The sequence below is a fragment of the Danio rerio genome, chromosome 12 (genome assembly GCF_052040795.2).
Source record: "Danio rerio strain M-AB ecotype USA chromosome 12, GRCz13ab, whole genome shotgun sequence".
NCBI lineage: Eukaryota > Metazoa > Chordata > Actinopteri > Cypriniformes > Danionidae > Danio > Danio rerio.
This window is the reverse complement of record NC_141032.1, coordinates 13,930,166-13,946,308: the sequence shown is the minus strand read 5'-3', so window position 1 is coordinate 13,946,308 and position 16,143 is coordinate 13,930,166. Positions and strand designations below refer to the sequence as shown.

Genomic DNA, 16,143 nt, shown 5'->3' with positions numbered 1-16,143 from the left:
TTAATGTGTCAATCTTTTTCTATATAATTCGTCGAACTAAACACGGTGTATAATCTCAGATTCACAGGATAATCTTTTTGAAACTGTAATCCTCGTCATGATGGACATGCTAAATCTTCTTAGGCTGGATAGTTAACATACTTCATTAGCAACGATTGAAATCAATTCAGAAAATGTCGCGTTTAAACAATATTCGAAATATAAAGGAATACGTTCTTTCAACCCACGGAAGTAACCATAGATAGAAATGACGTGGTGACGCAATCTATCGGCCAAATGACGTGATCAGAGAGCGACATTGCGAATCGTCTGATTCATTCTAAAGTAGCAGAATGTGCTATTGCTGAGGCGGAAACGTTACCAAAAACAGACTATTAGAAAGAGTAGATTACTCATTATCAAAGATGTATTTTGTTTTTTAATAGTTAACCTCATTGACCATGAAGTTGGTTCATAAAGACATCGAGAAGGATAATGCCGGGTGAGTGTTTGTGAACACGAGTCTACATGTACACCACTTTTGGGCATTATATTTACCAGTTGAGTGGGGTTGTAGTGCCATGATGCGATGTTGGTATTATATGACAATACAATATAATAATCTGATACTTTTGTATAAATGAAACATGGTGGCGTAATAACTGAGCTTTTCTGTTTGTAGAACCGACACCATTATAACCCAAAATGCTGGCTGTATTGCTTACCCAGTGTTGTGTTTTCAAACTTGGCAGGATTGTTTCACATTGCCACAGCCCCAAAATTGCGTTTGCCTTGCTTGTAGCGCCCCCCTTTGACCACCTGCGCTTTTATAGTCCGGTGTTTTCAAACTGGGGTCTTTACGAGGACAAAGAAGGATGTGTAATTTTGTTTGGAAAATGGAAAAGATAAGATAATATAGTTAATGAAATAATATGCTTAAAGTAAATGACCATTTTAAGATAAACACACGGACTAGTGTAATATAAATAATTGATATATAACAGGCCCGTAGCCAGTCTGGTAAAGGGGTCTTTTTTCATTTTTTTGCAGTTATGCTTCTCGTTTTCTGTTTAATTATAATATTTAAATACGGCATTTTAACATTTAAGCATTATTTTTTAGGATGGTTACCACACTTTTTGATATACCAAAAATATTTGCTAAAGATTTGGAATAAAGAAATGTAAAATAATATATTTTTTTAATATTTGTATTTACATATTTATCACATCGTATATTACTAGAAAAAAATAGGAATCTGTTTAAGTTTTTAATTTAAAAGCTGTAGTCTATTGTCATTTATTAGGCACATAACAAACTGCTCAGCACATTAAACAGTCCTTAGTTAGAATTTGGCCATTTGAATAATAATAAAAAAATGAATTAAAACATAATAATAATTATATTATAGATTTTAACCTAGAGCTTCACAAGTTGTCTTGCCTCTCTTGTAAAAAAAAAAGTACATTTGAAAATTCATGGATGACAACAATAGCCAAAATAGTATTCAAATCAATTGTAATATGGTCCACTTTTGGAGCTTTACATACTTTTATTGCTTTTTTTTTCAAGAATAAGCTCCAAGGTTTAGAATAAACGTTACCTGTAAAATGCTTTCTTTATTTTAAAAACAATGAAGTAGCAAATGATGACTTCTCTTAAAGCAGATTGTTCAGGCTGTCCACGGGGTCTTAAAAGTATTAGAAGTTGATAAATCAATTTACAGAAAATTTAGGCCCTTAAAAAGTAATAAAGTCTTAAATGCTATTTTGCAAGGTATTAAATTTTATATCATTTTTGATTAAGCAATATATGATTGTATGATAAATTGTGCCTGAATTAAATCTGCGAATACCAGGATTCTGTGTAGTTTGTGAAATCGATAAAATTCTGCTAGATTTTACATCATGCTGCTTTGTTTACTGCAGTAACCAAGGCAACACTATTATTTTTGTTGTTCTATAGGCTGCTGAATTAGCTAGATTTAATAGATTTTTATTTAGTATACAAGTAATGTTTTAGTTTTGGATTGGTTTCTTGCATTAATATTTAGTAAATATATTGTCATTTAAAATATCGGCAGTGTAAAATATCGACGTTGTCCTGTGGGTGCCATCGCATCATCCAAGTGGATGTTACAAACTGGTGGTGGTGTGGAGAGACACCCTCATGATTGTGAAGCACTTAGAGTGTATATAAATACACATTATATTATATTATATTATATTATATTATATTATATTATATTATATTATATTCATGTATGGGGTAAATTCGGGGCCTTCGTTAGTAAGGGGTGTGTCTTCCGAGCCAACCTAATCCTAACCATTTTGAGGGATGTAAACATAATTTCTACAGCTTCCGAGGACCCATACATATTGATAAATATTGTTTTGATGGGTATTTTAACATTAGGTTATGATTGAATTGTCTCTTGTTACAGTTATGAAATAGCACGTTTTTGCGCAGCGGATGCCCTTCCAGCCCCAACCCATCTCTGGGAAACATCCACTCACATACTTCTACACTACGGACAATTTAGCCTACCCAATTCACCTGTACCGCATGTCTTTGGACTGTGGGGGAAACCGGAGCATCCGGAGGAAACCCACGCGAACGCAGGGCGAACATGCAAACTCCACACATCCAAAGATGCTTTATAAATTGTCAATATATCAGTGTTTTTGAAACTAATGACGATAGCAGAAGTCCACGATTCACTTGAATTATTCAGCCTAATATGTTTACTTTCCTAAAATATTTGAAAAGTTTTTCAAAATAAATACATTGTTTAAAGGGGGAAAATGTTTGTTTTTTTACTCAGACATTTGAAAAGAATATGTTTTAGAGCAATAATCACAATACAGTGAAACCGTGATATTTTGATCCAAGGTTATACCATCAGAATCTAATACTGGCCCATGCCTAGTCTCAGATAGATAGAGTTTTTCTTAAGTTTGTTTTTCTTCTAAACAATATTGGCGGAAATGGGCTAATGATAACTGTTTGTTTCAGAGTTTGTTTCTTTTATTAAACGACAATAGTCTGTTAAATTAGAATAAATAGTTATTATACAATTCTTTAAGCATCTATAGTACTAATATATGTATATAGAGTATAATACACAAATATACATTTATAATACCATTCAGATTAGATTTAATTAGTTTTCGTTTAAGTTGCAAAACCGGTGTTCAAGATTTCAGTATTTCCCTTTTCAGTCAGTCCGAGGCTCCTAGTTGTAATTTCTTCTATTTTTATGTTTTTTTTAGTCAGGTGACACTAATACCTGACGAAGCAGAGGATATGTGGCACACCTACAACCTACTGCAGGTGGGCGACAGCCTCAGAGCTTCAACCATCAGGTCGGTCTTAATTGTATCACACTGTATTTTATTTATTTTTTTGGTTTTGGTTTAGCACATTTAGTATCAGAGATTTCACTTGTTTACTTAATAAAAATATTTCGATGTCACAAACAGGAAAGTGCAGACAGAGTCTTCCACTGGCAGTGTGGGCAGTTCACGTGTGCGCACCACATTGACTCTTTGTGTGGAAACCATAGACTTTGATTCCCAAGCCTGCCAGCTCAGAGTCAAAGGAACAAACATCCAGGAGAACCAGTATGTTAAGGTCAGTATGCATTTAGATTTGTTTTCGTGACTTTGTAATTAACTTTAGCTCTCCCAGCATTTGATTGCAGTCCTGACCAATCATACAATCAATATTTTGCTCCACTCTTTGTCCTACCTAAAAAAAAAAAACACCATATAGATACATAAATATACATTTTTTTACATGAACCTGAAAATTGCAAACAAATTAGGTAATGTATAGTCTATTCTTATCCAAAAATTGCTTTCAAAATTGATCATGGGGACTTGGATTACCGAAATGTCACCATTTGCTTTCTATATTTAGCAATACCGCAATCTTTTGTTGTAATTGTAGGTATAGCACAAATAAAAGATTACAGTTTTGAATTATGTTTATACAGTCTTGCTCGTGTTTATATGATCTAAAATGACAGTTCGTTCGGTTATGTTCTTTTTGTTCTTATCTGCAAATGCAAGTGTAGGCTTCACTCATACTTATGCCTTGTTTTATTTAAGTTTGGATGTCGTTTTTTAGTCATTTAAGTTTTAAATTACACTTACAACTTAAATATATGATTTAATAATAATATTATTATTTATAATTAAGTTTTATATGCATATTGCAGACATTTTTGTCTAATTTTGTCTGAAATGATTGTCATTTTTCCAGAAATTATTTATTATTTTTTTCTAAGGGAGTGCACAAATTAATTGTCAGTGACATGGCTGGTAGTAAAAACTTGTTGAACTTGGCAAAAAATAAAGTTTTAAATAACTGAGAAAATATATTTATAGCTAATATTCACCCTCACTTATCTTATGTTGTCATAGTAGAAATGTGAACGTTGCTTTAAAATGAGACTTGTTGCTTCTATTGTGTCATATGTAGATGGGTGCCTATCATACCATAGAGCTGGAGCTCAACAGGAAGTTTACCCTCGCCAAAAAAGTCTGGGACAGCGTGGTGTTGGACAGAATTGGTAATGTGTTGGTGTGTTTTTGCTGCATTTTCTGACTGAATTAAACTAGTTTTGCTTGTACAAATTTTGCGTACTTTGTGAAAATTTCAATAAATAAAAAGTAGAATTATTTTGTTTAAAAAAAAAATTATATAATATTTAGTGGCTCAAATAATTAGTTTATTTTACTTCTGGTAAACAAAGAGTGTTTTGTAAAGTCGTTCAGCTTTCTTTTGGGCACATAAAAATGCAGAGCAATCAGATCTATCAAGCTTTAAAAACAATTTGTCTTTGCTCTTTACATTTACTTAAAGCATAGGTCTCAAACTCGATTCCTGAAGGGCCGCAGCTCTGCACAGTTTTGCTCCAACCCTAATCAAACACAGCTGATCCAACAAATCAAGCTGTTCAAGACTAGCAGACACTACTAGATCAGCTGTGTTTGATTAGGGTTGAAGAAAACTGTGCAGAGCTGCGGCCCTCCAGGAATTGAGATTGAGACCTATGACCTAAAGGCAAAGTTCATCCAAAATTTTTTAATTTACTCATTATTTACTGTGGTTCCAAATGCTTGTGTGTTGCTCTGCCGACTCTAATGCCAAAACATCATACTGCCTGTATTATATGCGCACCTTGGAAACATTGGTGAACAAAGTCATTCGAGTTTTTTTGGGGGGTGAACAAAGCCTATTTCTTAAATTTTTATTTTTACGTGAAATACATTAAATTAACGCCCAGCCTTAATAATTTCTAAACTTACCTTTATTTAATCAACAGAGCAGGCATGTGATCCTGCTCAGAAAGCAGATGTAGCCGCTGTCGTGATGCAGGAAGGTCTGGCCAATCTGGTTCTTGTGACTCCAGCCATGACCTTACTAAGGGCGAAGGTTGAGGTCACCATCCCTCGCAAGAGGAAAGGCAGTTGCACTCAACATGACAAGGTGAACCAAACTTCTTTTTCTGTGTCATAAATAGTTTTTATGTATTTCATAATTTTTTTACAGGCAGGGCTGCACAATTAATTGAAAAAAGATTGCGATCTCGATCCTACACACAATCTCAATTCAGCTTTTCTACCAGTTATATTTTCATGGTGAGGAGAGAAGCTTAAAGGCAGTTGCACAAATCTTCATATTGTTTTACATACTTTGCTCAGCAACATGGACACCTCCAAATGGCATAAATGTGTCACACACTGTATCTACAAGGTATAATTCACCCAAAAATGTTGTTACTGTCATAATGCAATGACGTATTTGCGGCTAAGAAATGACCCCTAATCTGACGAATCTGATGTTTACTACTGATAGGACACTAGCCCGCCAATGATGTTAACTTTAGTGAACAAAACCTGCATAGAGTGTGAATAACAGGTAATAAAGTTGTAAACAGCGTTCAGTTTGTTGCACAGAGTGGTCATTTGGGAGCTGCGGAGAAGGTATGATTAGATTGTATGTTTTTTTTTTTTTTGAATATTATAATCCAACTTTAGAATTATGAATGGTTGTATTCTGATGTCATCACACTGTGCATTAATGACCAGGACATATTTATGTCTGTTTAAGTCCACCATTCCAAGTCTATACCGAATTAAGCATTTTAACCAACATTAGACCTACACATAGGCCTTATATTGTTGTTTTACCATATGTTTCACAAATAACAAAAATAATAGCCTATTCGTATTAACCTTTATTTTAATGTCTACACAATCGTGAGAAAATTGTGATTCTTGATTTTAAGCAAAAAAAAAAAAATGTGATTCTAATTTTAGCCAGAATTGTGCAGCCCAACTGTAAGGTCTCAATTCTACACATTAGCTGTTCTAATGTCAATCCGGTCACATTGACCAATGAAGGGTCCTCATTGCTGAACATTTTCATTTTTTCAGATATTTATAACCTTACTCAGACCTCCTTACTCTATTAATGCTACTGCATTATTATGATGTTTTTTAAGTCCAAGTTTTTCTTTAATCAATAAGATGTTACTTGCTTTTATGAAACAGTTCTTGTTACAAAAGATGTCTCTCAGTATTTGCATATCTCAAAATAAGATGCTTGTTGCATACTAACACTGTGTTCTCTTCCAGGCATTGGAGCGATTTTATGAGGCTGTAATGCAGGGCATTCTGAGACACTTCAACTTTGATGGTATCATTATTATTATAACTTATTAATAATGAAGATAGAAAGTGGATAAACAAACACGGGCATTTGACTGTATTTGTGTTTTTCAGTGGTGAAGTGTATTCTGGTGGCCAGTCCAGGTTTTGTGAAAGATCAGTTCATCTCGTACCTCTTTAAAGAGGCTGTGAGACAAGACTGCAAGCTTCTTTTGGAGAACAGATCCAAGTTCATGGTGGTTCATTCCTCGTCCGGACACAAGTATTCTCTCAAAGGTATATTCAAATTTCGTTTTAAATTGATTGATTGATTGATTCATTTTCTTTTCGGCTAAGTCCCTTTATTAATCAGGGCTGAAAGAAGATGACAACTTTATAAGAATGAAGATATTAGTGTTATCTACCAGTAAGAAATTAGCCGGTTTGTTGATTTGTGTGATAAAAATAAGCTAAAAATAAATACTAAGAAAACTGAAGAGATGGTATTTGACCCAAAGTATAGGTGACCATCATCAAGTGATTGTACATGACCTTCTTATCACTCAGTCAGAGACCTATAAGCACTTGGGCATTTACCTTGATAGTTCTTTTACATGAAAAACACACAGAGTGTGTAGATTGTATTTTTTTTTACAGAGGTTACATCTTTTTTTGGAGTTAAAAGAAGCTTATGATGCTGTTTTATGAAGCTGTTCTGGAAAGCATTGTTAGATATGGTATCACAGTGTGAGATCTGTGTACAGATCTATCTGTACAGTGTAAATCTAAGTTTATGGATTTCTTAAGGACAGGATGGAAAATTGTTGGGCATGATGAATATTTTAATTCTCAAGTTTTATATGAGAATTGTGTCCTCAGTTTGGTGGAAAGGATTCTGAATGATCCAATTCATTGTTTTGTTTCCACATTATGAACTACTTCCGTCTGGTAGGAGATATAGAGTCCTAAAGTGTAGGTTGAACAAATATAAGAGAGCCTTCTTGCTGTGAGGCGACAGCCCTGCCCACTGCGCCTCAGCACCGCCTGTTTTTATTTTATATTGATATAAAATATAAATGATTAATGTCTGTGTGAAATCAAAGTTTACTGTGTATATTTGGCTAGCTCACATTATTATTTTTTAAGGTAAATCATTAATCTGTGCAAGTTAATACACTGAAATTTTTTATTTTGTTTTTTGGTAATATTCAATGAAAGTTTGACCCTTTCGCTTATGGAGTTGCGGTCCTTCAGTTCACTTCAACCTGAGGGTCTCCATAGCAACTACATATTAATACCCTCTCTAAAGATTTTTGCACACTGAAGTCCAAAATTTTAGTATGTGTTTTTTTTCGTATTTAAAAGCGAAAAATTCCTTGCACACTGAGCCTGATACGTATTAATTAATCCATTATGAAAACATTTTAAACATTTTCGGAGTCAGTTTTAGCAGTGATACTTTTTTTTCTCTCTCTTCTCCAAAGTAGAAAAAGGAATTGGCAGCATATTGTGTTCATCTAATATTGGATGGAAAGGAAGGAGAGTTCAGCCCATTATCAAAGAGCTGCGCTGAATTATCCCGAAATGCAAAGTTTATTTCTTGAAATCAGTGGAATTTTGATAGATTGCTTGTGATTCTTCACACATTCACATACATAAACAGATCCTGAACAGAGATTGGCAGTATGCTTGGAAATTATAATAGATGGCACATTGACGTGTTGAAGCAACGGACCGGAAAGTGGATATATTATATTATATCTTAGGGCAATACTTCAAATGTATGGACATACACGCACACACGCCAAACAGCAGCAGGGCAGAGGTGCGCCAGTCACTGAATCCAGCATATAGGCCAGGGGTCACAAATCTTGTATATGGAGGTCCGGTGCCCTGCAGGGTTTAGCTCCAACTTGCCTCAACACAGCTGCCTAGGTGTTTCAAGTATACCTAGTAAGACCTTGATTAGCTTGTTCAGGTATGTTTGATTAGGGTTGGAGCTAAAATCTGCAGGATACCGAACCTCCAGGAACAAGTTTGGTGATCCCTGATATAGGGGTTCTGAACTATCTGCTACATTTTGTCATTTTATGCACTGTGTTTGTCATAAAGTTATCTGTTACTCAAATGACAGCAGTCTGTATTTAGCTTTTTGCTTGTAGAGTAGCTGTTTTCATCCACCTATTTTTATGTGCATTTTGGATATGCGCATAAAAAAAAAAAGGTTGATGGAAACGGCAAGATGCGCATAAATTTTGAAAATGTGCATACAAAACATATGCGCATAAGTGAGTAGGATAAACATTTTATTCGATAAGAAAATATGTGCATAAACTATGATGGAAACACTTTTACCGCACAAATTTCAGTATGCGCATGTGATTATTGTTATAAGAGATCATGTGTTGATAAAAAAGTGTGTAAATAGACAAATCATTTGAAAAGTTGTTTTGTTTGTTCTAAATTGTCGTAACCATTTCAGTATTAGTGTTATTACATTATTAATTACCTCCAGAACTGTCAAAAGTGTCTGTGCCCCCAATTTCACGCATTCAAACACCACCATTTGTTCAATGCGCGTCGGCATCGTCTTCTGAAGCGCAAGCCATTTATTAAATTAGTAAAAGATTGACGCAGCTTCTACCGTAGCAAATATCGTTTTTACTGTAGATATTTGCCTCCAGTTAATCTGGAAGTGACAATTTTTGTTCTCTTTGACTGTTTGGATAGAAACACTGCTTTATTCACACGTCTTTGTTGTGAAATTCCAGTTTTGCTCATGAAATTGATTTGAATATTTGGATGGAAACATAGCTGGTGGCTCTGAACTGTCAAAACACTCTCAAAGTGCTTTTTCGGATGCGAAAAGTGGAAAAAAATCAAACCCGGTTCGATTTTATAATGGACAAAAGTTTTGGAGGCATTGTGTCAATACGATTCACACAACATGAGGTTGAATTAATTGGTCATCCTTTATTTTGATGGTCAGTTTGTTAACTTTAAGTTACATTGCATCTACATGCTAACTAATTCTCATTAAATTACAAGTAGACTGTAAGGTTGGGGTTAGAGTTAGTGTAAGTTGACATGTACTTGCAAACTTTCTTATAGTCAGTCAAATGTCTGTTGAATATCTGTATCAAAACTGTATCAACTGTATCTTCTAATACTCAAATGGGCCATCAAGTGTTACCAATTAATTTTTTAACGTACAAAAACCGATTCAAGCCTCATTTACATGACGAGGAACAAGCAACCGTTTATTTCAACGGAGAGTGAGCGACTTCCGGCGACCTTCGTCTACGCGAGTGACCGCTGGCAAACAGGTGGGCGTGTCTAGTGACAAAACAAAGTTGAGAATCCTTCAACTTTATGCAAATGAAGAGCGACTTTTTTTGAGCGACAACCAGTAGGAGCACCAGTAGAGCTCATGTCATCTTCCTTCAGCTCGCTTAGAGGCCGTTTGTATTCTCCGTGCTGGAGACCTACACAGACCTGCTAGTGTGAATGAGGCATCAGTGTGCAATAACTTTTACCGTTAGTTTGTTATGAGGGAATGATGCACAAAAGAAAACCCCGCCCCCTACTTTATTATTTCATTAGTTTTGAGTGCATCCACATAAAGAAGTCTCAGCATCTTCCAGTTCACATGGATTTTAAATATTATCTTTATTAAGAAATACATTTTAAAAGTGTATTAACTTATATGTTTATTTGTGTTTCCATTTATGAATCAGTTTAAGGTTTATGGGACAGCACGATGGCGCAGTGGGTAGCATGATTACCTCACAGCAAGAAGGCCACTGGTTTGAGCCTCGGCTGGTTCAGTTGGCATTTCTGTGTGGAGTTTGCTTGTTCTCCACGTGTTCCTGTCGGTTTGCTCACAAGTTCAGAAGCATGTGCTAAATTGTCCATAGTATATGTGTGTGAATGAGTGTGTATGGTTGTTTCCCAGTGATGGGTTGCAGCTGGAAGGGCATCCGCTGCGTAAAACACATGCTGGATTAGTTGGCGGTTCATTCTGCTGTGGCGACCCCTGATTAATAAAGGGACTATGCCGATAAGAAAATAAATGAATGCTGAAAGTTTATTTTTAGAAACATATTTTATAAAGTTTCAATGTGAGATGTTTGCTTTTATAGAGGTGCTGTGTGATCCAGCAGTCACGGCTCGATTATCTGACACCAAGGTGACTAGGTTTAGTTTGTACAATTGCAAATATAACTTCTGGCATTCTGCAAGCACAGGGTGGGGTTTATTGCTGTGTGATATTTGTTTTCTGTATTAGGCAGCTGGAGAGGTCAAGGCTTTGGAGGACTTTTACAAGATGCTTCAACAGGAGCCTGATCGAGCTTTCTACGGGTGATCACAATCTATCATTTAAATGAGCAACTCTTATCAGTAGTACACTCAACCTTAATAAGGATAAAAACTTTTGTGTGTGTGTTTTTTTTAATCGGTGTAACTTATTATTTATGAGATATTTGCATTCATTTTGGTTTTCTACAGGTTGGCTCATGTGGAAAGAGCAAGTGAAGCTTTGGCCATTGATATCCTGCTGATCAGTGACACACTATTCAGGTACTTTTAAAAATCCCTATTAAATGTTCTGTTTATAAATGTATTGTCTTGTTTATTGTGTACTTAAAGGGATAGTACACCCAAAATGAAAATGTACTCTCTATTTACACACCCTCAAGTGGTTTCAAATCTGGTACACAAAAAAAGAAATTTGGAAGAAAACTAAAAACATGTAACCATTGACTTTCATATTTCTTTTTCCTACTATAGAGGTCAGTGGTTACGGGTTTTTTACCACTTGAGCATGAGTAAATAGAAAGTAAACATTCTTTTTTGGTTAAACTATGGTGGGTGAATTTGCAATTAATTGCTAAAGCTTTTATCATAATAAATGATATTATCACTATACCTTACAATACTTATCGCAACTACGTTGAAAGGTATAATTACCAAACATTACCTAGTGTTTTGATTTATTGCATATACTTGGTTATATTTAATTGCAAAAGGATGATAAAGTACTATAGGTAACACAGTTTCATTGGTAATCATTAGGTAATGCACTACAATCAACAATAAGAAATGGCCGTATTATAGTTATATGTTAAAGTTAATAATAAATATAACTTAATTAGTTATTAACTTCATTTATTAAAACTAGAATTTCTCACTTTATTTTCTTAGTTTAAACTAAGATCACCTAAGATTAATAAATGTTTTTGTAGTTGTCATTGCATTGACTTTAAATTAACTGATGTTAAAACATTTAACTGTACTGTACAGAGTTAATGAACAAAAAGCCTATAAAAAGTCAATGAATTTTCAATTTCGTTGGTCAGATTAACATAAACATGTTAATGTTTGAAAATAAATCTTCTATTAAGTCTTCCAGCATTTGGTGGTGTGAAAAACAACCACTGCAAATAGAATCTGACTATTCTTTAAAGCACTCTAAAAATTGAAATCTCAAATAATTACTTGGTAGAGTAGTTTGTGCCCACAATATTAATATCACGCAAGTTCATAAACACGATATATTGAATATATGAATATCAGCGTACAGTGTTCAGCATATACAAATACACAACTCCCAAATCTATCTTTTAAATTCATATTTTTAATAGGAATCTATACAATATTATAATTGTATATATACTAGATTAGTCAGTACTGAAGCCAAATCTGGAGCTTATCTAACAAAATAACTTATGATAACAGTCCAAAAACTAGTACACCCACATTTATGTTATAGAAAAATATTAAATACAAATTAAAAAAAGAGGGAAAATCAAGAGAAGAAAAATGTAAAAATTTAGTTGAAATTTTGTAAGTTGTAATTGTTTTTACGTTATTTTGCTTGAATTGAATTGTATTATCTTTTCATTTCTAAATATGTTTGGTGATTAAAATATAATTTGTATAAATATATTTGTTTTAAAAATCTGTTTTGTTTAAATGCACGACAATACATTGCTTACATTCACCGAGAAATGGATACAAATATTCATTTTCAAAATGGGATGTACTCAAATATTTGCTTAGCACTGTATGTCTACAGTCATGGCCAAAAGTTTTGAGAATTACGTAAATATTGGAAATTGGAAAAGTTGCTGCTTAAGTTTTTATAATAGCCATTTGCATATACTCCAGAATGTTATGAAGAGTGATCAGATGAATTGCATAGTCCTTCTTTGCCATGAAAATTAACTTAATCCTGAAAAAAACTTTCCACTGCATTTTATTGCTGTCATTAAAGGACCTGCTGAGATCATTTCAGTAATCGCCTTTTTAACTTTGAGAATGTTGACAAGAACAAGGCTAGAGATCATTATGTCAGGCTGATTGGGTTAAAATGGAAGACTTGACATGTTAAAAGGAGGGTGATGCTTGAAATCATTGTTCTTCCATTGTTAACCATGTGACTTGCAAAGAAACGCGTGCAGCCATCATTGCGTTGCATAAAAATGGCTTCAAAGGCAAGAATGTTGTGGCTACTAAGATTGCACCTGAATCAACAATTTATAGAATCATCAAGAACTTCAAGGAAAGAGGTTTAATTCTTGTAAAGAAGGCTTCAGGCGACCAAGAAAGTCCAGGAAGTTCCAGGATCGTCTCCTAAAGAGGATTCAGCTGCGGGATCGGAGTGCCACCAGTGCAGAGCTTGCTCAGGAATGGCAGCATGCAGGTGTGAGCTCATCTGCACGCACAGTGAGGCGAAGACTTTTGGAAGATGGCCTGTTGTCAAGAAGGGCAGCAAAGAAGCCACTTCTCTCCAAGAAAACATCAGGGACAGATTAATCTTTTGCAAAAAAGTATGGAGAATGGACTGCTGAGGACTGGGGCAAAGTCATATTCTCTGATGAAGCCCCTTTAAAATAGTTTGGGGCATCTGGAAAAACGCTTGTCCGGAGAAGAAAAGGTGAACGCTACCATCAGTCCTGTGTCATGCCAACAGTAAAGCATCCCGAGACCAATCGTGTGGGGTTGCTTCTCATCCAAGGAAGTGGGCTGACTCGCATTTTTGCCCAAAAACACAGCCATGAATAAATAATAGTACCAAAACACCCTCCAAAAGCAACTTCTTCCAACAATCCAACAACAGTTTGGTAAAGAACAATGCATTTTTCAGCACGATGGAGCACCGTGCCATAAGGCAAAAGTGATATCTAAGTAGCTCAGGGACCAAAACGTTGAAATTTTGGGTCCATAGCCTGGAAACTCCCCAGATCCTAATCCCATTGAGAATTTGTGGTCAATCCTTAAGAGGCGGGAGGACAAACAAAAACCCACTAATTCTGACAAACTCCTAGAAGGAATTATGAAAGAATGGGTTGCCATCAGTCAGGATTTGGCCCAGAAGTTGATTGAGAGCAAGCCCAGTCGAATTACAGAGGTCCTGAAAAAGAAGGGCCAACACTGCAAATACTGACTCTTTGCATAAATGTCATGTAATTGTTGATAAAAGCCTTTGAAACATATGAAGTGCTTGTAATTATGTTTCAGTACATCACAGAAACAACTGAAACAAAGATCTAAAAGCAGTTTAGCAGCAAACTTTTTGAAAACTAATATTTGTGTCATTCTCAAAACCTTTGGCCATGACTGTAGTACTTAAAACAGAAAAATATTTGTTTTGTTTATGACAGACATCAAGATGTTGCCACCCGTGGCCGGTATGTCCGGCTTGTGGACAACGTGAAAGAAAATGGAGGAACTGTCAGGTATTAACATATGACTTTTTTGGTCAAGAAAGGTCCATTTTTGAATGATTTCTGTTGTGTAAAATTTATTTTTTCCCTTCTGTTTAAGAATATTCTCAAGCCTGCACGTGTCTGGAGAACGTAAGTTTCTTCTTCAGAGTATTGTTTCGGAGAGTTGTATCAGTTATCATCACTGACATGGATTTGTCTCTTCAGAGTTGAATCAGCTGAGTGGAGTGGCAGCCATCTTGAGGTTTCCCATCGCTGACGCATCTGAGCCTGAAGAGAACAGCAGCTCTGACGAAGACTGACACTAAATGTGCGCAAGGATTTGAGAAGAAAGGTCACAAGTGCTTCACATTTTGGACTAAACGAAATGAAAATGCATCATGGTCTTAATAAAGGATTTAAAACCAGTTTAAACTTTACAGGAAATTAATAGATATGGTTATTTAGAGCAGTGTTTCTCATCCACGTTCCTGGAGGACCATCAACACTGCATGTTTTAGACATCTCCTTTGCCTCTCACATCTGTTACAGGTATTTTAGTCACTGCAAACGAGCTGATATTCTGAATCAGGTGTGTTTGGTTAAGAAGACATACAAAATGTGCAGAGCTGGTGGTCCTTCAGGAATGTGGCTGAGAAACACTGATTTAGAGTAGTCCTTAAACTAAAGCTGGCCAAAACTTTGACTATTAAACATGCTGAACCTTTATAGTGTGATACCTTAAATAGTTATATCATTAAAGATGCATAAATCCACACAGAAAAAGTGACTTAGAAACAATATTTAAGTGTACATAATCGCAACAAAGTTTCAGAAGATACTTTTCTTTGCCAATCAGAATGGATTTAGTATGATTTCATTAATGATTTCGGATAAAGTTTGTTTATACAAGTCAGATTCACTTTTTCATTTGCATACATGTTGCATGTATTTCAAACAAAACAATAACTTTATTATAGTGCCCAGTCATTGCATAAATAAAAGCATATATTAGTTCCCCTTGTTGCTCATTTGCACCCAGAAACTGATGCATGACGTCAGAGTTAACAAGTAGATTGTCCTCTGAATGAAGATAAGTTGGACATGAGCCAAATCAATAAAACACTTAAAAGGGTGGTCCACTATGATGTCATATTTAAAATTTTATTTAATGTGTAATGTAGCTGTGTGAACAAACATCTCTAAATGTCATTTGCTTAACATTCAATGCAAAGGGAGAGACTTGGCTTTTACAGAGTTAGCTTACAGTGAACAAAGTTAGGGGACTACAAAAAAATACATCCAAGCTAGGGAGATCACAAATGCTTTGGGTTATGTGCATTCACCACACGCATATACCCCGGACAGAAAAGAGGCACTATGGTTATAGCAGAGAAAGCTAAAATGCCGTCCAAATGCTGCTATTTCCATGAAGCTTGTCCTGTTTCTGTATTTGGGGTTCCAAAAGGACATGACACAAAGAGAGACGTGCTTACAGTTAAATTTTAATTCATTCATTTTCTTGTCGGCTTAATTCCTTTATTAATCCGGGGTCGCCACAGCAGAATGAACCGCCAACTTATCCAGCAAGTTTTTACGCAGTGGATGCCCTTCCAGCCGCAACCCATCTCTGGGAAATATCCACACACACACACACTACGGGCAATTTAGCCTACCAAATTCACTTGTACCGCATGTCTTTGGACTGTGGGGGAAACCGGAGCACCCAGTGGAAACCCACGCGAACGCAGGGAGAACATGCAAACTCCACACAGAAAAGCCAACTGAGCCAAGGC

The 16,143-nt window shown here is 35.4% G+C and overlaps 1 protein-coding gene across 2 annotated transcripts in view; it reads left to right on the top strand.

Annotated features, from left to right (window-relative positions):
• pelo (pelota mRNA surveillance and ribosome rescue factor) overlaps positions 1-15,364 on the top strand; it is a 56,669-nt gene extending 41,305 nt beyond the window's left edge. Inside the window, 13 exon segments of one of the 2 annotated variants that reach the window (NM_201136.1) lie at positions 332-481; positions 3,252-3,344; positions 3,462-3,612; positions 4,465-4,555; positions 5,312-5,475; positions 6,627-6,687; positions 6,774-6,935; positions 10,781-10,827; positions 10,927-11,000; positions 11,148-11,219; positions 14,306-14,380; positions 14,469-14,500; positions 14,576-14,775. In NM_201136.1, the coding sequence (NP_957430.1) occupies positions 441-481; positions 3,252-3,344; positions 3,462-3,612; positions 4,465-4,555; positions 5,312-5,475; positions 6,627-6,687; positions 6,774-6,935; positions 10,781-10,827; positions 10,927-11,000; positions 11,148-11,219; positions 14,306-14,380; positions 14,469-14,500; positions 14,576-14,670 (1,158 nt within the window). In that variant the 5' untranslated portion in view covers positions 332-440 and the 3' untranslated portion in view covers positions 14,671-14,775. 2 annotated transcript variants of the gene reach the window in all.
• The last annotated feature ends 779 nt before the right edge of the window (positions 15,365-16,143 follow it).